Genomic DNA, 27123 nt, shown 5'->3' with positions numbered 1-27123 from the left:
TTGCTCTGTAAATGCGTTTACTTTTCTCTGCATATGCGTGTACTTTGCTCTGCATGTGTGTACTTTGCTCGGGAGGTGGAGACTTCCTGGATTGACTGACTAACGACAAATATCTGGTTTCTTCTTGTGAAAACCGATTCAGCCGATGCAACCAGGAAAATAAAAAAATTCAGTAATCTCATAAAAATCTCATTAATCATCAGAGCATGAGCAAACACTAACTCACTAACCACTCATCATTCCAGTCTGGTTCAATAAACATGACCGGTCCAAGTGTCAGCTGTGGGAAGGAAAAGTCTTGCTCATGGGAATATATGGGCCGCCATTAGTGGTCGTCGCTCGGCCCCGTCGTGACATTTAGCAGAGGAGAGGCATCGATGAGACACGTGGGGCGGAAAGATGGTGAAGTAGGTCACGAGGATGGAACGAAAAAAACGATCGAATGATGATCATTCGAAGCTTGAGAAAAATCCACTTTAATGATGCTTTTAAAGTTTGACATCATGAGCGTCCGTGCAGAGAATGTCACGAACACTAAACCCCACTTGCGTGTTCTGCAAGAAGAGAAAGTGTTTCTAATGTCGGGGGATCAGTGCAGCTCTGTAATCACGGACACGGGCCACCTGTACATCCAAAGTGCTGACACGCCCTCCGACTCTCCACTCACACACACACACACACACACACACAGATAATACCGGTCCTGACCACCGGAGTAACTAGCAGTTACCTTGCCAGCGGTTCTGCCAAGCCTATAATGATATGCTCGTCTACCAACAGATATCCAGATGGGAGTTCGACATTTATCTCTGCGTCATCATCTATTACCCGTCATTAGAAGCAGAGGGAGATATTTTCACGATGTGTGTGTTTGCACCTGTGGAGAAAGAAAAACAAGGTAAAGAAACAACATGACGGACAAGGAAGTGTCAACCTATATTTTTCTTTAAGTTATCTCAAAATATTTTTATTTGTTCAGGCTTTTGCTTGATTTTCTGGAACTCCTGTTGTGTTCTCAGTTTTATCTTGACCTTAAAAGTATATATTTTAGTGAGTATTGTTTTGATTGTTTAAGTGCTTTGTGACCCTGGTCTGGGAAAGCGCTATATAAATACAAATTACTTACTTACTTACTTACTTATATATCTAATCCTGGATCAGGATAACTCAATTTAAGGTAGATTATAGCCAAAAATGTTTGTTCATTTTAATGTAGCAACTAAAGATCAGTTGTCTTCTGTTAAAGAATTTATGTTGCTTTCATAGTCTTATCACAATAAACATATAAATGTCAGGGAATTTCTCCCGGACAATCGGAACGAGAACAGAGACAAGCATTAGAATAACAAAACAGAGTCAGAATCCAGTTTTTACCACCAACAAGGAGTGGAGAGGCGCTTGGTACGGCTCGTCCCAAACCACTGATGAACCTTTCTCCGCGCTGACTTTTTATTCCATACTTCAGATGACGACACACTTGAGTACAAACAGTCTGTTCATCTGTTGCTCATTGTCATCTCTTGCATGCTGTGTTCAGCTCCCTAATCTTGCTGAAGGTCACTGTCTTAATGCACAAACTGTCATTTCTCGGGAAACTCTAACCCGGCCCATCCCTTTCAGCTCATTGTGAGTCGCAGTAAGCATGACTACATGTTTATTGTGATAAAACTATAAGCAACATAAATTCTTTAACAATAAACATGATTACTGCAGCTCATAAAAAGCTTATCTCCCATGCATGGCTGCGTCCAGCAAGAAAAAGAACAAACTGTTTGTATTTAAGTGTGTCATGATCTGAGCTATGGAATAAAAAGGCAGCAAGGCATCAGTGGTTTAGGAAGAGTCGTAAGAAGAGCCTCCACTCCTTAGTCCAAAAAGACACTTAAAACATCAAAATACCTCCATACTGCTCGTCCGTAACTTCATTATTGTATTCAAGAAATAACATGAGAAATTGTTGCAAAAAAAGTTTCAGTTCAATATTTTACGCTATTTTAGCGGAAGATCCCAGGATTTCAAAGTAAATCTTGTGCTCTTAAAATGTATTTTCAATTTATTTTATGTGTTGAGCTCTATTTGCAATTTAATACATATTTAAAAACGTTCTATATTCTGTCACTGGTGTATTGTTTCATTCACAACGAGCTCCTGAGCGACCTAGTAACTATCAGATGGTTGTTGCGATACTGTGCCCTTAAAACTAATTTCCCCCGTTATTATCCATCATAAGGATGAGAAACGTTCCACGACAATTGGAGCTAAAGGTGAGAAACTAGTATCTTTCTCTACAAACAATCTTATAATATAGACTTATTTTTTTGGAAATATTTTAATCGAGGGTTTAATTCAAGATGGACGTTACAGACGAGCAGTATGGAGGTATTTGGATGTTTTTAAGTCTTTTTGGAAGTAGACGAAGACGAAGACCACTGAGCTCCAGACGCTACATTAAAATGAGTAAACATTTTTGTCCAAAACTCTAAAAAGGTAAAGATTACTCTGAAAATAATCCCAACCCTTAGTCGACATGAGGATGTGTAGAAACGTTTACTTAGAGGCCCGCAGGCCATATCTGGCCCTTTAAGCAATTTGGAGTGGCCGGTGGCCCATTCATCCTTACATAATAAATGCGTAATCAAAATACTTTTTGTTCCGATAAACGGACCCCTCCCCAGTCTCGATATTTGATGGTGGTAAAGAAGGACACACAATCTGTTCAGCAGTTGATTTACGCAGATGTCTGTCCTTGAGCAGAGACTCGCTGGCACGATCCAAAGATTGTTTTGTCTCTCGTGAGTGTGGGCTTGACCTGACCTGAAGTACAGCTGAGCATGTGGATTTTAAATCAAGGCAATGTTTTTTTGATTTTAATTAAATCTGAAACATCACCATTTAATCAAGTGATTTTTTGAAATGTCTATTAAATCCAGATGATTTTTTTACAGTAAAATTGTCATTTACCGACAACACGATATAACTATAGTTTAGCCGGATTGTGGCACTTTGCGTCTGAAAGACAGATTTTTACGTTAAACTGAAAATCTACAGTTGAGATGAAGCAACACTACCTTCTCAAAGCAACGTAAATTTGACATGGAACACTGATTTAACAACAAATGGAATGACAACGCAAGTGTAACATTTTGAAAACAAAGCTGTTTAAATACATACATTCAACATACATAAAAGGGCTAAATGTCTGTTTGTTGATCTATATGTCTTACCTTCAACAGGATATAGTAGAAGTGTTGACCGACCATTAGGCTGGTCATCCTTCTGAAGCTCTGGCTTTCAGAAAATATTTTTTCCTAGACAGATGGTATTTTTCCAGGAAACAAAAGCCCAAAATCTTGCAAAGGAAAATCTCCTTGGATATCCTCCATTATCCTCCATTATCTTGTCCGTCTTTGGAAAACTGAAAAGGTTTCTGCGCTACGTGCAAATTATTTTTCCTTCTTATCTAAATTGCTCGACTCGAAGGTTCCCTCGGCTCGAGTGGAGATTTCATCTTCAGAAACTCTCTTATTTATCTGATTTCACAATAAAACTTTTTTTTGGAGTCTAAAAACAACCATGATCCTGTGTATTAAGTGGATAGAAGATTTATGGTTGGCTTTTACTAAATAGTTTTGAGCAGAGCGATGTGATTTACGACATAGTTAGTAAAGACAATTATAATTTTATTGTTGCTCGAGATATACAGTGTATGTTCTTGTAGATGATTATCTGTTATCTAGAAGGTTCCAAAGCACAGAGGGAATAGAAAAAGCCTCTTGGATTAGAGTTGGAACAAATGTCTTCCCAAAAACAGTCCAGTTCCCTCGCTTTAGAACCTTCAGTCAAATGGATTCAATATGAATCTAACCATAGATACACATGAGAATAACTTTCTGTTGATTGAAAACTTAATTTAAAAGTACATCTCTAAAAAAATAAATAAAAAAGGATGCAGGATTGTCATTCCAACATCGGATACATCATGATTAGGTGCAACATGATTCCTGTCATTTCTCCCATTCCTGGCGTTCCTGCCTGTTTCTTTTACTTCGGAATTCCCCCGGTCATTCTTTTTGGATAAATCTGCTTGAGTTTCCAGCGAGGTTAAAACAGTCCGGCTATACTTTCTGTCCTCAAGATGGTACCGTTTGTTTACATGAACCTTGAAATATGATTCAACCCACATAACACACTTCACTATAAATGATTGGTTGGCTCTTTAACTGACTCATTCCACAACTTGGGCAGGTTTTTTCCCCCATGATACAATGGAACCTTCACCAGGTTCATCACCGGGTTCAGTGATGTAGCCGAAGGGGAAACAACTGCAGTTATTGCACGCTCACAAGTTTCCAGTCTACCTAAAACTGCTACCAAGGAAACTAATAAGTGTAACATTTTCCTTTCAAATGGCCCTGCAAGGTTTTGGAGACGTGATTGCGAGAACCGGCCAACGTGGTTCGGAGAATGCATTAACTTTTTAAATCTACTTAACGACCGCTCTTGATTTCGTCAAAAGTCCGTTCAGCCTCCAAGATTCCTCCCGAAATTTTCCCTGCAGATGAAGCAGATAAGACGATTCCAGGCGATGATAGATTTTCGTCTGACGCTCAGCAGAACCGGCGGCTTGAAAGGCAGAAGATTTAATGGAACTTTTTGTCCCGTACTCTCAGCATGAAGAGTAAATACTTGCAAAAATGTGAGTCATTCTTCAAATGCTGCAGGGATTAGACTTCTATAAACCTGTCTGTCATTGGGCCGGTGATGAAAAGACTCCACTAAGACCAGCAGACGTCTACGATTGGTCTCGTAAAAGCCACAGTTTGACTTGGAGATTGTGTTTATACATATATATATTAATATATATATATACATGTGTAATTTTTTCATGATACTTTTCTGGAAGTGGCTGCTTGACAAACAGAATCAGAGAAAGTTTATAGACAATAATGTTAAAACAAAAACGGATTTTGATTTTTGTGCTGCACCATATTATTAGATGTCCACTGTATCCTCTCGTCCTCAGTCAACACCAGGATCTCGCAGGATTTAATTTGGAGAACGTATCCTCTGCTGCCATATGAATTGTATGATTAATAAATTAATAATACTAGTCAAAATCCAACATGATTAAATATGTTTTAAAATATGATTTATATTTTACTTACATATTTGGATGTTCAGGTCTTCCCTATACAATTAAAAATTGAACTGAAATTCTAAAACATATGACTTATCTATTATCTGGTAAATACTAATGCCTTTAAAATCAAATCCATTACGATTTTTGATGGGGTTTTTCTGGTCCCTCTTGTCCCGCAAAAATATTCCATGAGTGCTCAGTAGTTTTTATGCTGATTTTCGAGACATTTGTCTTTATATAAATTGATGCATTCACATTTTTGGGGGTGTTTTTGCCCCCCTTTGAAACTCCTTGACAACTAACAAAGAAGCTCAAATTCTGTTAATAAATAAAATATATTTTTTATCGTGTACATATGCTTTAAATTGAATTGAAATTGGTCATATTTTAATTTTCATGCGTTTCCCCGGCCCCCCTTGTGCCATGTTTTTTTCCCAAAGATATTATATATATCTTTGATATATATATATATATTTTTTAATGCATGTTCCACTATATAAAGTCACAAAATACGATCACAGTCAATGTTTTGTTAAATGTAAGTTGATGTTAATGTCTGGTACAACTAAAAGTAGTTTTTGGACAAATAAAAAGAAAATGTGTCATAGGTTTAGAATTTAAGAGCTTAAATCTACACATTCGTCATGTTTTTCTTACATTAATAGCTATTACATTATAGGTACAAAAGTGCTTTTGGGCCTTCCATGTATATCTTTGCTATTCTTATGACACAAGCATGGGTTAAATAAAAGATTCCTAACAGTTCCATGACTGCATGTTTTTATTGCTGCTGTAGAAATACAAATATATTAATAATAATTTGCCGATTTAGTCTCAACTTGAACCGATGGTAGAATTGACGAAAGACAGAACCAGCACAGAGAAGTGAAGTGTCTGGACCTCGTTGTTATTTTCTGAAACTCAGTTACATCATCATTTTTGAGAATGAATTCCAGCATGGAATAGAACACAAACAGTATTTATAAAAGGTAGTGCCAGGAGTGAGCACTTCCTGTTGTTGTTCCAGCCTTATGGTCACGGCCGCCGAGGAAAACCGAAAGAAGCTGGAACAGGACTTTGGAAAACAATTCCTCGGTGGCACTGTCGCGCTTTATACTTGCAATTTGAGGTCATTTCATTTTTTTTTTCATTGTGAACGGTAAAATTAGTTCGAGCGGGAATGTTCTGGTGTTTTTCCCACGGAATGATGCCGCTTTTAGGAATGCCTTTGGAAAATAATAAAGTCTTTTAACCTCAGGATAAAATCTTAAAAACTCTGCGTTCCCACCAGCGGCTCCAGCTGTAACCAAAGCTTGGCAACCGAAAGGAAACTCCTCATACGTCCAGAGAGTTTTAAAGATAGCAGGTCCGCCAGGATAAACACCAAGCATTCCGACAATGGGAGGTGCATTCGAAGAAATGCCCGCAAGTTAGACATTTACATCCCAAAAAAAACTCTTGTTTGTTTTGTCCACAGCCTTCATGAGAGCGTCTACTTCAGGCTGAGATCTCTTGTTTGTTCTGCTCTTCAGCCAAAGAACCACACTGAGTTGAAACCTACCCTGCCTTCTTATTCTAATCCCACACACAGAATCAAAAACCTGGTCTTTTTTTGTTTGCGAGTCATGTGTGGAGAGAGCGGTTCGGGATCATCCTAAATCCCTCCGCTGTGTCTACAAGTCGCCTCGTCGCCTGCCAAGAGTCGGCAGGTGAACAAAGCGGCGCAGCGTGAGCGCCGCCGAGGAGAGTCTGATGGAAAATAGTTTCTGGATCATGAAAGATGCATCAGGTGGTCCGTGCACATGTGCACACATGCTCCGACATGTTCAAAGTGGTGTCAGAGTCAAACCGCCTTCATGTTCACAGATGATGAACGTTTATTTAAGTGGATTTATATCTACCCCCCTTGAAACTGGCACTTTAAAATTCCAGAAATGTAATGTTATTGTTAAGCAAATAAAAAAACATTTGTGCACTCAATTATTAAGTGCTGTTTTAGTCCCAGACGGTGTATGAGTATGAACAAATAAACACACTTTTTGACCTTGAAAAGCTTGTTTACTCATCATCCTGTTTTTCGTTCCTGTTTCGTTGTGTTTGAAAACTCCCTGTTTTTTATCTTGACAGTTCTACTACAGCATCTACTCAACCTTATCGTTATCATCTGTTCAATTCATCACCACTTCCACTGTAATTGACTCGCAAAGATATGTGCTTAATGTCAGGACACACTCTTTGAACAATTTCGACCAAAAACAAATGGTTGTTATTCATTTAATTTGTATTTATATATGGCTTTTCAAGACCAGGGTCACAAAGCGCTTAAACAATCAAAACAATATTCAATAAAATATATACTTTAAAGGTCAAGAGAACACTGAGAACAACACAGGAGTTCCAGAAAATCAAGGAAAAACCTGCACGAATAATAATAAATAGTTTAAGTATTAAATTAAAGTATTTGAAGTTCTAGTGGGTCATATTTGCTCTGCAGGCCTTGACTAGCTTGTATTATTTTCTGCTCTTGAAGGTTGACATTAGTGTTCCTCGATCATATCTCAGTCGTCGGATTTGTCGAGGTGTGATTTTTGAAAAAGTTGTTCGTGTCTTGAAGTCACATGTTCTTTCCAAGCACAGATGTAAGAGCGAGAAAGTGTGTGTCACAGATACGAAAGCGAAAAAAAGGACACGCAATCAGCCTCGACTTGCTTCGGGTGGAAACAGGCTTCCAGGGAAACAGCAGAGACAGGAGTGGAAACCTTTTTTCTGACACCGGTCATTAAAATAGCGTTTGTGTTTCTCCGTACGTGACATTGAAAGTGATCATAAAAAAAACCTTCCACATCTAGTTCACGACCGAGTTCTCGGTTCGTACGTGAAGCCGTGAGTCGAGCAGATGTTTCCCTCCGACCGTGAGTCTCTGACCACAGCTAAATAAAGATATAATCACTGGATTGGCCGGACGAACGGCCCCGCAAACTCAGCCTCTTGTTCCCCGCACACGCTATTTAAACTTCACCATCATTAGGGAGATATTTGAATGAACTCGGCAGGAACTTTCGCAGGATGTTTTATCTTCTGTTTCATGTGTCACCTCGAGGTGCTGTAAGAAAGTTCTTCCGTACTTAGACGGATTACTTGACTTTGAAGCTCCTAGATTACCGAAATATGGTCTGACTTCAAGGACTCCACTCAGAGTCCAGAAGATTTTAATGAGGTTTTTTTTGTTGTTTTAGGTCTGACCTGAGTAAGGAGGTGTTGTGATGATTTCTTTATCAGCAAAATAATTTGGAAAATTCTGATTGTTTTTAAATCAAAATCTTGAGGAAGTTGAAAATCAAGTGTTCTAAAGTGCCATCAGGATCCTGGAAAGGTTTGAAGAATCCGTCACTGCTGCTATGTAGGCATCTGCCTTGGACTATGAGGAGTAAAAACAAACTGACTTCATTAAACACAGCATACAACGTTATAACTATGGTGACTAATTTGAAGAATTCTTAGACATCCGATTTAAATGTTTCTACGGTAGATCGCTAGATATATAATAACTTGGTAATACTTCTTGTGGTTAAGACAAGAGGGTTTTAATGTCAGGAGCCGCCAGGGGGCGCTAGTGTGTCTTACAAAAATTGAATGGAAAAGTAAAATGGAATTTAATGTAATTGATTTTACATTTCCCCTGAACATACAACATGCAAACCGCCTTAATCGTTGTATTCTCAAGTTTCAGATTGTACCTAAACGCACCACCTGTGATGATGTCATACTCTGTGCTGACCTGGCTCGTAGCTAGCTAGTAAGGACAAAGTGGACAGGACAGAAGAAAGACCAACAGAGCCGACCTTCAGTCCTGCCATTGAAGATTCTGCTTCCTAAAAAAATCGTAAGATCTCAAGAACATCTAAGATTCCATAAATATGAGCCAGCGTAGATCAACAATGGTTTACGGACATGCAGAAAAATGGTCACGATTACTAGACTGTGTCCCAAATCATGCACTTCTGCACTTACACTTACATATTTTGAGTGCACAAGTGCGTCACGATGAGCAGTGTGCGAAAATGTAGTGCGTAATGAAAAACAACACAGCAACAGTAATACCAAAATAAAACACAACTTCATAACTTGTTTCAATTGGAGAAAAGGGCTGTCAAGTGTCCGTGATAGGGTTCCGAAAATTTGTGCACTGGGATAGTATGCGATTTGGGACATAGCCAAGAAATGCTCAACAAATACTTAACTTACTTATTTACTTTACAAATTGTAAAGTAAATCAAATGTAGGAAATACACTCTAAACGTTAATGTTTTGTATAGGAGGTCCTACCATAGTCTAGTGGTGTTTAGGGGCTTTGGCATGGTGAAGTCTAGAAACTGCTGGTCTAAACTATTATTTTGTCTTTTTCTTTTATGAGATAAGATTAACTTCTTAGTGCAGGTCTGCGTTTTATCAGTGCTATTCAGGTAATGTCATTTTTATCGTATTAAACACAAATCGAAAACCACTCAAAGATACCTGCGACTTAGCCAATGCCAAGCTCGAGCTTAGCAATAACAGACGACAACTAAAATGAATCCCTAGTTTCCTGTTATAAAAATGAAATGTTACATGATGTTATCGAAATACATTTTACACCAGTTTATTTATTTATTACTTACTTATTCTAGTCAGCAAATATCTTAACTTTCAGCCAGAATAACAATACATCATCTGCACGTTATAGTACCTTTATCTCTTACACTGCAAATAAGGTGTTGAATCTCTAAACATTTCTTCTCACAGGTTTTAAAAAGTACCAAAAATGGCCATTCTCGACCCATGCTTGGACACTGCTTGGTTGCATTCCCCTTATCCCTTATCTTTCTTCCCTCTAGGCATTCACTCTATGGGTGTGTCCTGAATCGCGAACTTCTGCACTTAATATTTTGAGTATACAAGTAAGTCTCAATGAGCAGTGTGCGAAAATGTAGTGCGAAATATGCACTCAAATGGCCAGAATTGAGTGTGGATCGAACACTTTCCACCCTTAACGGCCGCCATCTTAGTGACGGAAGCTACGTCATCAGAGACGCGTCTTCGGAGCAGATACCGACGTAAATGTCTCGAGAAAACACTTATTTAAACCACAAAACAACACAAGGACAGTAATAACACAATTAAACAATATAACTTGTTTCAATTGGTGAAAAGTGTTGATGATAGTGTTTAACACAACTGGTTACAGTCAGTGTTAAAAAGTAGTAGAAGAAGAAGATGTCGAGTCATTTCCTGTAAGTGTGTAGCAGCAGAGTTTGATTTGAGACAGTACTACACAGTCGAAATTTGAAAGTAAGTGCACTGTCTTGCAGTGTACTGTAAAGCATTGCACTTAGAGAAGTGTGTGATTTGAGACACATCATACATGTAGCTCAGAAAGCTAGCTAGGCAGACTGGGATGGCGAGCTCAGACTCTTAATCGACTGCTACTGTGCATAAAACGACCAAAGGATTCAATGCATTTTGCTTCCGCACATATTGCGACATATACTTTTTAATACTTCCAGCATACATGAGATTAATCAGAATGTCTCGCGCAGACCAAAGACATATACCATATGAAGATTTCCTCGGAACACATGGCAGAAAGCTCGAGGACCTCCTGGTTTTACTCCTTCATGATGGATGCGGTACAGCAGGGCTGGGTGCAATTACAAGCAGTGACCTCCTGTTTGTAAATGTCAATTCTGAGGTTGAGTTACCTGCATCCAGATTTCCGAAACATTTTCCATCCGTCACCCTGTTTTTTTTGGCTGACATACAACCAACCATTTTGATACTTCAAGCTACCCCAAGGGCACTTACTTTTATAATAACCATGAATGATTTCATCAGATAGAAAACATGACATCATACATAATAAGTTGGTGTATATAAAACAATGCATCAACAGGACAGGCACGCCGACCCCTGAGGGCACCAAGGTGTGACCCATACTTTAAAACAACACAATCAGAACATAGGTTCCAAACCCCGGCAGACATGGTTGTGACCCCGACTTGTTACATGATATCAGGGGAAAAAGCCAAGAAAAAGGAATCAACAGGTTCTAATACTAAAACAGATGGAAGCGAGAACATTAGGAAAAATATTGGAAGTGATGTGTTAGTGAGGCTTCATGAAACAGCTGACGATCAAAACACGTAGTCCGTTCCGTCGCTCAACACGACGTCACTTCACGTTCCGTTTCTTGTGCTTCGCTTCGTGGAGAAAGATGTACAATCAGAGTGTGTCAAGGGTTGTTTATTCGCCTCTTCAAGTCAAACAAAATACAAGCTTTACGATCGATCGGACACACTTTCTCCCGGTGACTGTACAGGTCAAAAGCCTCGGGCAGATAAAGGTCCCGATCTGTAGAAACATCGCTATATTTAAGGCAAATTTCCGGGACCGGAGTTCGTCCCTTTCCGGCCAAATGGTTCTTTCAAGTTACCTGTGTCCCGATCCCCCGTAGAGAGACATCCTTATTTGTTTTCTTGTAATCTAATCATTCAAATATTCTCGGGTGGGGGTTTCTGTCTTTTAGCCCCCCTTTCCCGGATGTGTCTTGCTTCGTTCTTTGATCTACGATTTAAGGTGTGATTGGCAGATAAACAGATGTTTTAAATAACCGGTGTTGTATCTCTAATTCTGTTTCAAGTTTGTCTTGAAACAGTGTGATCAGTCTGGAGTGAAATGTTGATTATGAATGTGTATTCAAAGGTTTAAGCTCTTAGATGAAGCAAGTAATTTATACTTTATATTTTGATTATCTCTTAGCATTAATTTAAATATGGCGTATACGTATAGTGTATAATAATTTTAATCTAAAAGGTATCATGATACAGTGTCATTTTTGAAATACCACTAGATGTCACTCTCTGTTTTAGAATAGTTGGCTCTAATAATTCAATGAAACCTGTCATTGTTTTCAAACTGAGAGTGACATCTAGTGGCCTTTCAAAACGAAGACACTGTATCATGATACCGTAGCTGTTTCATGAGGCCTTTATCAACACATATATTTCACAAACTATTCAGAAAAACTCATTTTAGCTTCTTGTTATGAAGATTTTTTTTTCGATGGATGGTCACGTTGTAATGCCTTTGTCATTACAACGTGACCATCCATCGAAAAAAAAAAGCTTCTTTGTGTCTTACAGGAAGTTGGTGCAACAACAAGAGCCCACACAGGTCATAAAAGAACCAAGTACAAGAGGACTTTTTAAGAAAAAAAAGATCTCTTTTGTGTAAAAGCAGCCAACCACAGCACAAGCTTGACTCGACGCCGCAAGTTCTTAATCTAGCATGAAAGCTTGAGTTTATCCCATTGACTGAGCAACACTTTTAAGTGAGATTAAGACCCTCGCTCTCGGCCGCGACCAGCGGAGAATGAAGACGACACGCCAACTGAAGCTTTACATCGTTGCCTCTGCCCCGGACTTGACCCGCAGACTGACGTGTACATTCGTTCATGTGTCACTGACTTGAACTCCGAGACACTTCGGCTCGTCTAGCTCTGTGCAGACCAATGTGCTCTTTGTTAAATCACTTGTTGCTCTAGGAAGTTCTGGAAACAATTTATCCTTTTTTTTCTTCTGTTTCTCCAGTTGATCCGTTCTCGTGTCCCGAGATAACTTTTGACTTGTGGCCTCCCACAGACCCGGTAAAGGAAGCTTGTTTGATTTCAGCTTCCATCAGTCATTCAACATCTGCCTGCTATTTTCTGCTACAACTGCGGTAGATCTAGGTCAGGTGACGATTCTCAAGTCCTGCCAAGTTTGCACTGGAATGTGCAAAATAGGGAGCGTCTCCAAAATATTTCCTCTGCACATGGTGCTGAGAACTAGAGCCAGTTATTGAGCTTCGATTGAGAAAACGTTAGAGGTTTTTTTATTAGTCGTTTCAGACCCAAACCTGGCTGCGGTTAAAGTAGATGTTGGTAATGACTCATTGTCTGGAACAAAACCAAAACAGCTGAACACATTTTCATGACTATAACTGTCACGCAAAACAAGGGAAAAGAAATTCAAATAGATTTGACCAAAATAAAAAAAATGTTTAAGTGAAATAAATAAGGATTAAGACAAATAAAACATTAAGATAAATAAATAGCTCAGTTTGAAAATGATAGATCTCGAAAAACTAAAATTATTGATTGTAAAGGAATAATTTAAGTTATAAATGGAATCTTTCAGACAAAAATCACACAAATTAAAAATATTATTTGAAAGAAATTATATTAGAGCAAGTGTTAGAAGAGTCAGAGCCAGAAGAGTCAGAGTTAGAAGAGTTAGAGTTAGAAGAGTCAGAGTCAGATTAAGAAGAGTCAGAAGAGTTAGAGTCAGAAGAGTCAGAGTAAGAAGAATTATAAGAGTTATTAGAGTCAGATTTAGAAGAGTCAGAAGAGTTAGAGTTAGAAGAGTCAGAGTCAGATTAAGAAGAGTCAGAAGAGTCAGAGTAAGAAGAGTTATAAGAGTCCGATTAAGAAGAGTTAGAAGAGTTAGAAGAGTTAGAGTCAGCAGAGTAAGAGTTATAAAAGTCAGAATTGGAAGAGTTAGAAGAGTCAGAGTAAAAAAAGTAAGAGGAGTTAGAGTCAGCAGAGTCAGAGTTAAAAGAGTCAGAGTTATAAGAGTCAGAAGAGTTAGAGTCAGCAGAGTCAGAGTTAGAAGAGTCAGAGTTAGAAGAGTCAGAGTTAGAAGAGTCAGAAGAGTTAGAGTCAGCAGAGTCAGAGTTAGAAGAGTCAGAGTTAGAAGAGTCAGAGTTAGAAGAGTCAGAAGAGTTAGAGTCAGCAGAGTCAGAGTTAGAAGAGTCAGAGTTAGAAGAGTCAGAAGAGTTAGAGTCAGCAGAGTCAGAGTTATAAGAGTCAGAGTTAGAAGAGTCAGAAGAGTCAGAGTCAGCAGAGTCAGAGTTAAAAGAGTCTCTTCAGGATTCAAGGTGTTTGATTTCAAGCAGATCAAGTTGTTTTCACCACAGAGAGTAACGAGGGCAACACGGTGACTTGAGCAGAGAAGAGCTGCTGAGATCAGTGCTGAGCTCTGACAGTCTCTGACAGGGATTAGTGAGCCAGTGGTAAATAATAGGGGTTCAGACCTGGGGCACCTTTCTCTGTGACTCGCTGCTCATTTCTCATCCCTCGCCTGCAGACTCACATTTTTCTCACAGTCGAGGTGAAGTTCAACAGAACCCGAGGAATGATCTGGAACCTCACGCTGAGAGCAGCAGAACTCTGGGTTATTGTGTGTGTTTTAGCAGATCAAACAAACATGGAGCCCTGAAGAGATCATGTGGTCAGTTTGGGTCTTTTCATCATGATCACATGACACTCATAATATGCACATTACATGTTAAATATTAACACAAATCATTATCTCATGACAAAACAAATTATGTAATTTACATTTAAAAAGTTAACATGGAATTAATAAATGATCATATGACATTTATAATTATTATATAATCATCACATCATTCTCAAAAATATTTTACATGACATTAATATAATATTATTATTAATATTATGATCCCATGATCATATGACACACATAATATATGCACATTACACATAAAATATTTACATGACATTAATAAAAGACCGCAAGACATATATAATTATCTCATGACACACATAATATATGCACATTACACATAAAATATTTACATGACATTAATAAAAGACCGCAAGACATATATAATTATCTCATGACACACATAATATATGCACATTACACATAATATATTAACATGACAATAATAAAAGACCATATGACATATATAATTATCTAGTGACACACATAATATATGCACATTACACATAATATATTAACATGACAATAATAAAAGACCGTATGACATATATAATTATCTAATGACACACATAATATATGCACATTACACATAAATACTTACATGACATTGATAAAAGACCGTATGACATATATAATTATCTAATGAAACACATAATATATGCACATTACACATAAAATACTTACATGGCATTAATAAAAGACCATTTGACATATATAATTATCTCATGACACGCATAATATATGCACATTACACATAAAATACTTACATGACATTAATAAAAGATCATATGACATAAAATGATCTCATGACACACACAATATATGCACATTACACATAAAATACTTACATGACATTAATAAAAGACCATATGACATAAAATTATCTCATGACACACATAATATATGCACATTACACATAAAATATTTACATGAAATTAATAAAAGACCATATGACATATATAATTATCTCATGACACACATAATATATGCACATTACAAATAAAATATTTACATGACATTAATAAAAGACCATATGACATATATAATTATCTCATGACACACATAATATATGCACATTACACATAAAATATTTACATGACATTAATAAAAGACCATATGACATATATAATTATCTCATGACACACATAATATATGCACATTACAAATAAAATATTTACATGACATTAATAAAAGACCATATGACATATATAATTATCTCATGACACACATAATATATGCACATTACAAATAAAATATTTACATGACATTAATAAAAGACCATATGACATATATAATTATCTCATGACACACATAATATATGCACATTACATATAAAATATTTACATGACATTAATAAAATACCATATGACATATATAATTATCTCATGACACACATAATATATGCACATTACATATAAAATATTTACATGACATTAATAAAAGACCATATGACATATATAATTATCTCATGACACACATAATATATGCACATTACACGTAAAATATTAACATAAATCATTGTCAACATTGTCATGACACTAATAAACTACAATATGATATATATTAGTATCTCATGATAATATCACACACACATAAAAAGCACATGACATGTATAAAATATAAACATAGATTGAATCAACATTAACATGACATTAATAAATGAACATATGACATATATGACTATCACATGACACACACAATTCTCACAACACACTTAAAAGTATACATAACATCAATTAATTAAAATATGACTACCATAATGATCATATGACACATGTGGTATGCAAATTACACTTTAATAGTTGACAATTAACATTGATATGACACTAATAAATTAAGACATTTATAATTATCTCATGATCAAATGACACACATTAAAAGTTGACATGACATTATTAAAAGAACATTTGACTTTAATGATCACATGACAATATATGTGGATTACACATTAAATTTAAACATAAATAAACGTAAACATTAACATTTAATTAATAAATGAACATATGACATATAATATAATGATCTTATGACAAACATAATATATGCACATTACACTTTAGATGAAATTAATTCAAACAATGTATGACATACAGTAGATAAAGATTTTAAGATGCTAATAATATGCACATTATTTGTAAAATCTTAACATGACATCAATAAAAATAATATATGACATATCTGATGGCCAAATGACAGCCATTATTTGCACATTACATTTTTGCAATACATTGATAAAAGACCATATGACAAATATAATTATCACATGACACACAAAATATATGCACATTAGACTTGAGATGACATTAATAAAAACAATGTATGACATATATAAAGACCTTAAGATGCTCATAAAATGCACATTACAAGTAAAATGTTAACATGACAGCAATAGAATAAAATATGACATATCTGATGGTCACATGACACCAATAATATAAACTTTTAATTTTTGAGTGGCCTTAATAAAAGTGAGAAACGTGTTAAAATGTAAAATTATCTCATGACACACACAATGTATGCACATTATACATAAAATATTTACATGAGATTATTAAAAGACCATATGACATACATAATGATCTAATGACACACACAATATATGCACATTATACATAAAATATTTACATGACATTAATAAAAGAACAAATGACATATATAACTATCAATAAAGTTTTACCTTACCTTACCTTATCTAATGAAACATAAAATATATGCACATTACACATAAAATACTTATATGACATTAATAAAAACCGTATGACATATATAATGATTTAATGACACACATAATATATGTACATTACACATAAAATACTTACATGACATTAATAAAAACCTTATGACATATATAATTATCTAACGACACACATAATATTTGCTCATTACATATAAAATATTTGCATGACTTTAATAAAAGATGTATGAAATATAAAATGATCTCATGACACACATATTTTAAGCACATTACACACAAAATACTTACATGACATTAATAAAAGACTGTATGACATATATAATTATCTCATGACACACATAATATATGCACATTACACATAAAATACTTACATGACATTGATAAAAGACCATATGACATATATAATTATCTCATGACACACATAATATATGCAAATTACACATAAAATACTTACATGACATTATTAAAAGACTGTATGACATATATAATTATCTAAAGACACACATAATATTTGCACATTACATATAAAATATTTGCATGACTTTAATAAAAGATGTATGAAATATTAAATTATCTCATGACACACATAATATATGCACATTACACATAAAATACTTACATGACATTGATAAAAGACCATATGACATATATAATTATCTCATGACACACATAATATATGCAAATTACACATAAAATACTTACATGACATTAATAAAAGACTGTATGACATATATAATTATCTAAAGACATACATAATATTTGCACATTACATATAAAATATTTGCATGACATTGATAAAAGACCGTATGACATATATAATTATCTAATGACACACATAATATACGCACATTACACATAAAATACTTACATGACATTGATAAAAGACCGTATGACATATATAATTATCTAATGACACACATAATATATGTACATTACACATAAAATATCCACATGACATTGATAAAAGATCGTATGACATATATAATTATCTAATGACACACATAATATATGCACATTCCACATAAAATATTTACATGACATTATTAAAAGAACATATGACATATATAATTATATAATGAAACATATAATATATGCACATTACATATAAAATATTTACATGACAATAATAAAAGACCATGTAACATATATAATTATCTCATGACACACATAATATATGCAAATTACACATAAAATACTTACATGACATTATTAAAAGACCGTATGACATATATAATTATCTAACAACACACATAATATTTGCACATTACATATACAATATTTGCATGACTTTAATAAAAGATGTATGAAATATTAAATGATCTCATGACACACATATTTTAAGCACATTACACATAAAATACTTACATGACATTGATAAAAGACTGTATGACATATAATTTATCTCATGACACACATAATATATGCACATTACATACAACATGTTTACAATGTTTAGGTCAGGCTGGTAAAAGTAGAAGAATGTTCACAGTGAGTCTGGTTCTGCTCGAGGTTTCTGCCTGTTATAAAGTTACATACTTTTCCTCGTGATTCACTGGGATCTGTTTCTCTTATATAGTGTTTATTGTTTTTATCATTTAAATCAAGTTTAATAGGATCATTTAAAACCATAGTGTGTGTGCTGTGGTTCGAGGAGCTGCTGGTGACACGTGTCTCCAAACCCAGATTCTCATTTCTCCACCGGTTCTGCTCACATCTGCTCCTCAAGAGGAGTCGGGAACAGTTCGGGTCCCGCAGACACGCCCTGAACCAGCAGCGAGGAGGAGGAGCGGGTGAGCGTGGAGCGGATGGACCGAACCTGTCCAGAAGCATGTGAGCCTCGAGTCCAGTCGGACCCAGAGCACGCAGTTCTGGTGGGAGATGCGGGTCGAGGAGGCTCCGGGGCCGCAGAGGAAGCGACGCTGATTCCTGGGTTCAATGCATGTGCGGATCTTCAGTGATGAGGTGGATTCTGTGCTGGATTCTTACAGCAGCCGGGATTCAGCAGGTGGGATGAAGAACTTCAACTCTTATTTTCTTTTTCTTCATTCATTCACTTGTTCTTGGTCTTAATAGAGGTTTGAATGCTGCGTTCAATGTCACAACACACACACGTCAACGGACATGAACAGCAACATTTGAGATAATCTAAGGAAAAGATGTTCAGGAAAACTAATGTGATCCAAAAGTTAACTATTATTTTTGATTTATTTTCTCTCCGTTTATATGGAGGTATAAGTGGAAACTGTCGGATGAATCAAATGCATTATCTTTGGTGATGTGCAGCAAATTTACATCATTTGATAACATAAAAGCTTTTTAACGATTAAGCAAACGGAGTTTGCGTTAAATTCGTCAAAAATGAAAAACATCGGTTGTTTATAAAATTAACAGCAACTTTATTTGTGTAATCTGCACGAGAGAAAGGTAAAAAAAAAAAGGACAAACAACTGAATTATTAGAATCAGAAAGAGTTTTTTGCAATTATTGTGAAAACAACAAAACGGAGGTTTTTTTTTTTAATTTTATCAAATAGAATTCATGAAATAAATAAATTATTATATAATAAAAAAGTAAATTAAACAATAAATGGCGATTAAATGACTGAATATGCATTCATAAAAATTCTATTTTTTTCATACTTTCCTTTTCAGATGTACCTTAATTTCTCCTATAATGACTGAGATAAGACCTTATCTATAAACCCCTTAACTTTTCTTGCTGACAGTGGTGCGTTCACTGACCATCTCCTATCTTTCTTCTTGTATTTTACTTCCCTCTTGTGGTCAGAAATGGTACTAAACAAAATGTAGCCATTAAAGACTTATATTTTGTCATGAGCATCGAAGGATCACTGAAAGTTCCTGCACTATTTTGTATATTTATGTATTTATTTATTATTTTTATTTATATGTTATCTACCCTGTTTGCGCAACAAACAATCCCAGAAGTGACACTAACATAAAGTTGTGTCTGATTCTGGTAAAGGTTTGTTGCTTAAACTATATTTGAATGTAAAACATGTTGATTTTTTGTTTGGTAAAATCTATGAATTCTATGATTTGTTTGTTTTAAACTCGTATGTAGTTTACAGATTAAGAAGCAATACTACCGGATTTATGCTATTACCCAGGTCCATCTTTGGCTGTAGTGCTGATCCAAAAACTGCAGTTTTTTTTAGGATTTCCAGGTTAGTTTTCATTGTATTTTAAATGTTGATTTTTTTCTCAATTTTAAAATGACTTAAAATCAAAAAAATATTATTATGTGATTATGAAACACAGGAAATATAAATATACACAAAGAAAAAAGAAAGAAATCCTCTCGTCACACCAACAGAGTGTTGTCGTTTTTGTCAACTTTCGCAGAGAATTTGCTTCTCTTCACTATCAGGCTTCGACCGAAACAACTTGACAAAGATTTGCGAGATATGACGACGGCCGCAGCAGCAAAAGCAGCTTATTGGACAGAGTTGAGTTTGAGATTATCTGCTTATGTAACTCATGTGTCCTGGCAGAGGAAGATGTGAAGACAACATCAACTCATATATTAACTCAACTGTCAACAGATTCTCCAGAGAAAAACCCAACGTTGTTTATCTCTGTTTTCCCAACGTTAGCAACAGTAAAATGAAGTTGAAGTGACCTTTAGTATTTCTAGTCCATCAAAATAAACCATTTTTATGCTTTCTTGTCTGAATGAGGCTAGTGACCATCACTCACAAAGTGAGCAGCAATAGTACAACATTTTCAAAACAAGAGTCCAATATCTCCCATAGTCCAGTATCTCCAATAAAACGAGTCCAGTATCTCAAAAGTCTGAAAACCAACCGGGAACAAAATGACATGGACAGATCAAAACACTTGTGAACAAACAGGAAACTAACTTATAAAATAAAGTAAAATCACAAAATAACACCAAAACAAAAGTAGAATATAACACATTTAAGATTTAAAAAATGATCTGGAATAAACTGTTTAACGGAAATTATATTCAGCAGAATTTAAACTAAAACAAAACAATCAAAGACTTTATTTTGAACACAACTAATTCTTATAGATATATAGAAAGTAACAGAACAAAAACAAAATAAAAGTGGAACAAAATGCTGAAATGACGAGTGTATCTGAACATTTTTGTGAGAACCTCTTGTCTCCATTTAGACTTTAGAAACCTGAATAGTTAAAGTTTAATTCAGTGTAACAAGTTGGAGTTTGAGGGACTCTCAATGGTCCCAGAGAGTAAAATGTGAAATATTTGAATTGAATATATAATTCTGTCAAAAAAAAACAAAACATTTTAATCAGATTAATCAAAAGGGAATAAACAATATATGTATCTGCCTCATGTATTAATTAAACAAGTTATTTGATTTAATCCTGACATTTTTTTCCAACATTTTATGGCTGTTAGAAACTAAAGAGGTCAAACTCGACTAAAGAGCGTCCATTGATTTACTGCTTTTAGCTCAGTTTCCTGGAAAGACCAGAACATCAACACCAGGAGGTGCTCGTGAGATCAGTTCTGGGACAGTCGTCATTATACGTGTTTGTGTCTGAAGTACATGGAAGGAGGTCCAGGGTTAGCAAGAAGTAGATGTTAGTAAGTTAAGACGAGTCAAACTTAATATTACATGAGTCCAACTATCAAATCATATGTTCATGTATCAAAAAGGGAAACTGACTCTGATTTTTCTATTGTCTTCTCAATCTTTGAGGCTCAAAATTCCAACCTTACTAATGTTCTACTCACTCTCCTGTCGACTATGTAAATATAGTCTAAGCATGTCGTTATGTATTTATTATGTTTATACTATATTGCACTATTTTTAACTTGTTAATATTTATACTTTTTATATATACATTCACTCTGCTGTGTTTTTAACGGTTGCCAGTCAACGAAATTTCGTTGCCAGTTTCAATGCTGTGTTTTGTGTGCAATGATAATAAAAGAAAGACTAAAGTCTAAAAGACTAATATTTATCCAAAAAGACGCTCCCAGTCAGCTCCAAGTGTCTCCTCATTTAAACAAGATTTTAAGTCTGTCTTATTGGACCAATATGAAGACAACTGAGCTCCAGTCGCTACATTAAAATGAACAAACAGTTTTGTCTATAACCCCCAAAAAGAACAGATTACTCAGAACATTTGAATTTTGGGTGAACTATCACTTTAAGATTTAAAATAAATATATATATTTTGTAATAATATGTTTTATTTTGTTGTTTCTCTCGCGACACAGTAATAAACTCTGACTCTGAAGGTCAGTTTGACTGGACACACAAATATATATACAATATTTCACATTCATTTTTTTATATTTATTCATTATGACCACCAAAATGGAAAAAGGAGTAGAAAATGAATGTAAAAATAAATAAATCTTAATATGAAAAATATCTTCCCCACTGTTTTTGGGAATCCAATGACAATATTACGTTAATTTAGTTTGTCTTCACTTAAGAAGAAAATCCAACTTTACTCTCATTGTTAACATTAATCATCTCTGTCTCTTTAAACTCTAAAATATAACCATTTTCTCTTTGCCCTTTTCTTGACTATTTTATGCCCTTGGAAAACAATTGTGTGAATATTAAGATCATATGTTGAAAATTGTTATTTTATATCTTTTTAATGGTTTGATGGAATGAAGATTTGTAGATATTTAATTGCTATTTCTGGGGTAAATTATTTATTTTTTACCATTTTTTTTCATTTTAATTTTTTCTTGACGGCCCCTCACAACAGTACCAGTAAATAACGTTGCCCATCCGTGGTCTAGAGGTTGATCCGAAGTTAGACTTGACTCCCTTCTCTTCTTCATCAGGCCCACTCTGGGAATTCCACCGTCATGCCGCCCAGTGCAGTCGTCACCTCTCCAGGCGTGGACCACTACAACCGGACGCAGTACTGCAAGTGGCCCTGCGATTGTCCCATGGTCCCCCCCACCTGCCCGCCCGGGGTGAGCCTCCTCCTGGACGGGTGCGACTGCTGCAGGACCTGCGCCCGGCAGTTTGGCGAGTCGTGCAACGAGGCAGACATGTGCGACTACCACAAAGGTCTGTACTGTGACTACAGCTCGGACGTGCCGAGGTACGAAAAAGGATTGTGTGCATGTAAGTGACGTCTGTTAATTGAAACGAGTGCGTCGAAGGTACGAGGGGTTCACATGCTAGATGGTGTCTCCAGACATGGTGGGCAGCGGCTGCGAACACGACGGCGTTCTCTACCGCAACGGGCAGAGCTTCAAGCCCAGCTGCAAGTACCAGTGTGTGTGTGTGAACGGCGCCATCGGCTGCGTGTCGCAATGCACAGAGTCCCAGCCTCCCAGGGTGTGGTGCCAGTCGCCCAGGCGGGTCAAAGTCAAGGGAGAGTGCTGCGAGCAGTGGATCTGCGATGAACCCAAAAGAGGCCGCAAGACGGCGCCGAGACACGCGGTGGAGGGTAAGAAACCATGGATACGGATGGTAATTGAATCTTCAGTAACGTCCATTTGATGGTCTTTCTGTAGTGCCCCCGGCCGAGACCAGGAGCTGGCACAAGAACTGCATCACCCAGACTACCTCATGGGGTCCATGCTCCAAGACCTGCGGCCGTGGTCTGTCCCTGAGGGTCTCCAACGCCAACGAGCAGTGTGAGCTGGTGAAGGAGTCGCGCCTGTGCAACCTGAGACCATGTGAGGTGGACATCACCAAACACATCAAGGTCAGTACTACCCTGCCAGGACACGATCCGGGGACAACATCCCAATGGCCTTCCTGGACTCGTCATGGACTTTTCATTGCAACCTGATTCAGGCAGAAGCATGTTAGTAGCGTGTACAGGATCTGGGAAATTGGTGACGCCTTTGCATCTAGTGGTTAGAGGTCATGGACTTTGAGTTTTGGGGAGACATTGGACCTCTGTCAGGTTAGGAAACTGACTTTCATTTAACCAAACAGGGAATAGATCAAAGTAACACATTTTACTTGTACACAAGTAAGAAAGTAGAACAGAGTTTACATGTTTTTCCTAATCCTTGAAGCACAGAGCTGTTAGTTCGCTACTATATCTTCGTTGGAATTTCGCAAGCCCTTCATTATCTTCCACCAAATGCGAGCTTGAATAAGTTTTTATCCTTAGGTCGAGACAGCGTTTACTCCCTCAGAGACTGGTCCCATTGCACGAAGACAAATTGTCCTGCTTTCAATATAGACGGACTCGATGAGCCAATGGATCGTTGATTCCCCAGATTGTCTACTGACACTAAAATATAGGATTCAGGGTTTCGTCCAGATCGGTTTGCCATAAAAACATCCTGTTCTGACACGCCCAACTGTTCCCTGGGACGCTAGCAGCTAGCTTAACTGTACCTCTCATTTTAGCCCGGGAAGAAATGCCTCAACATCTACAGGGAGGAGAACCCGTCCAACCTCACCATCTCCGGCTGCACCAGCAAGAAGCCGTACCGACCCAAGTACTGCGGCGTGTGCACCGACGAGCGCTGCTGCATCCCGTACAAGTCCAAGACCGTGGACGTGGAATTCCAGTGTCCCAACGGGAAGGGGTTCACCTGGAAAATGTTGTGGATCCAAGCCTGCTTCTGCAACCTGAGCTGCAGGAACCCCAACGACATCTTCGCCGAGCTGGAGAGCTACTACAGTTACCACGAGGTCATGAACTGAGGACTTTTAACAAGATGGAAGACAAGTCTTTTTGGGGTCCGTGAAACTGAGTTTATGAGTTTGACATCAACAGACAACCTCTTTATTTTTGGAGTGAAACTCTACCAGGAAAAAGGTGCGCCCGGAGAAGAGCCAGGTATTTAAAGTTTTGCAATATGAAAACATTTTCCAGCTCGTGTTAAGACGGTATCGCAGATGTTTTTACCTTTATTAATATTTATACGCAAACATTTTGAAGTCGAATCGCCTCTGGATTTGCCAGTGAAACCGATAGAGGGAGCCAAAGAGCAAAGAGGACTTTGAAATCAACACAAGCATGATGTTATTTAAAAGTGTTTATTGTACAGTAAAATATTTATGTTGTCATTCTTCGTGTTTACGTCAAAACTCATCTGGATTTTATTTTTTACATTTTACTCAATATGTCCGGGATTGTTTCAGTCACAAGTTCACATTGAAATCCTTGAGCAAGGCACTTACATTTCTAGTTAAGATTGCATCTTTAGACATGAACGATGGTATAAAGTTTTTTTTTTTAGCATCCAAGAAGAGTTTAAAGTCTGTATTTTTTTCAAGGATAAGATTAAAAGGTGGGGATGATAGAAAAGAGAGCAAAAATAAAACAGCGTGACCAAGAAATAATGTTATGTGCATGAAATAACGTTTAAAAAATAACGAAAGGTTTTTTTTCATTTTGTTGACATTTTCCAATTGTCCTTATAATGTCACTTTCTTAGTTATAATAGCTAATCTCCACTTTGCAGTTAAAATAATCTGGAACAAAGTAATTTTAAGGCCTTTTCTTTAGATTATGGAAGACAAATATATTCCCCAATGTGGTAAAAATAAAGATATTTTATTTATATAATAATCACTCACGTCAGGCATGAGTCCTTTTTTATATACGCTGAGTTTTATTTCGATCCAGGTGAGCTAATGAATTCATCTTTACCGTAATACGCAATGTATTCCATTACAGACCTGAATGTTAAACATTAAATTATTTCCTTTCATACAAACTATAACTGAATATAAGAAATTTGTTTATTTAATGATCTATAATCCAAAAAGTGTACAGAGATACAGTGTTACACAGTTGGATCATTTCACGTCAGACAGACTGAACCGTTAGCGACTAGCTAAGCTAGTGATTTTAGCACAGAAGGGAAAAAATCTTATGCTTGAGACCTTGGCTCCCGAAAATTCCATGTGATGAAAGATGTATATTCTATCTTTAATGTTCCCCGTTGTGTTTTTAAATATTTTCAGTATTGTTAACAGTCACTTAAGTTTTTGGTGTCCGGGATTGATTAGCCATCAGTGCTAGCAATGCTAACCCTTAGCAACTGCCTGTTTTTATCTTTGAAAAACATTCCTGCTTCCACCTTTTAAGTATTTTTCTCTTTTTTGGCAGTAAATACAGATTTATTTTCCGAACCAAACTTCTCTTAAAACCAACCTACTGTTGTGCCAAAGTTAGCATCAAAATGCTAACCATAATAATAATTGCGAAATTACATTTTCCTCTATTTCTAAAGTTTGTTTAAAAATTTGAATGACAAATGTGTAAAATTAACTTTATTTACACAACACAAACCAGATAATAGTTGTTCTTCTTTGTGTCGGTGATAAAAAGGTGCTGAAAAATAACAACATTGACACGTTGATGGGAAGTGTGAGTTACAAGTTTTTTTTTATTCATCTTTTTTTTTAATAAATACAAACTGTTATGTCACTTTTAATGATTTTCTACAGCCTCAGATTGCTGCGCCACCTTGTGTCTGCTCTACGGTGCGACCGCAGTGATATAGTACAAATTAGGAGGAGATGTTTGGGGGGGAAAGTTCTACGGCTAACTTTTCAAAAACGCGAACCTTTCTTACGATGAAATTCCTCCTCCGGCGACACATTTGAGCGTCAAAGTACGTTTGGAACGACACTTGTTTTGTTCTGTCGTGCTGGATTGCATAGAAATCGTATAAAAGAAGGTGATCGTTTGTGTCAATAAAGCATTTTGAAAAAAAAAAAACATTTGTGTGATTCATGACACTTGAAAAAAAAGTGATTGAAAACATTCCAGTTTGTTAGAATTTGGACAAAAATGTATGTATTTACACGATTTGCGTCCCTTAACATTGTTTGTGAGGCCAGTCGCCATTTTTTTCAACTCTCAGAATCTAACAACATTACAGTGAGCCCTTAGCAAAAAGTACTTGAAGATTATTTACACAAGTAGACTTAAGTACGAGTGTAGTCAGTATACTAAGGTATATGTACTTGTAGTGTACCAAAAGTATACTCATTT

The 27123-nt window shown here is 36.3% G+C and overlaps 1 protein-coding gene across 1 annotated transcript; it reads left to right on the top strand.

The window, feature by feature from the left end:
• Positions 1-19054: 19054 nt before the first annotated feature.
• On the top strand, positions 19055-26847 carry ccn4a (cellular communication network factor 4a). The gene is made up of 5 exons (XM_087786371.1): positions 19055-19163; positions 22982-23270; positions 23344-23598; positions 23666-23859; positions 24519-26847. Exons 1-5 carry the CDS (start codon positions 19098-19100, stop codon positions 24816-24818), a joined length of 1104 nt encoding a protein of 367 aa, XP_087642497.1. The 5' UTR covers positions 19055-19097; the 3' UTR covers positions 24819-26847.
• The last annotated feature ends 276 nt before the right edge of the window (positions 26848-27123 follow it).

This window comes from Callionymus lyra, chromosome 3 (assembly GCF_982586985.1).
Source record: "Callionymus lyra chromosome 3, fCalLyr1.hap1.1, whole genome shotgun sequence".
Taxonomy (NCBI): Eukaryota; Metazoa; Chordata; class Actinopteri; order Syngnathiformes; family Callionymidae; genus Callionymus; species Callionymus lyra.
Note: the sequence above shows the minus strand (reverse complement) of the source record. Positions and strands in the feature narration are given on the sequence as shown.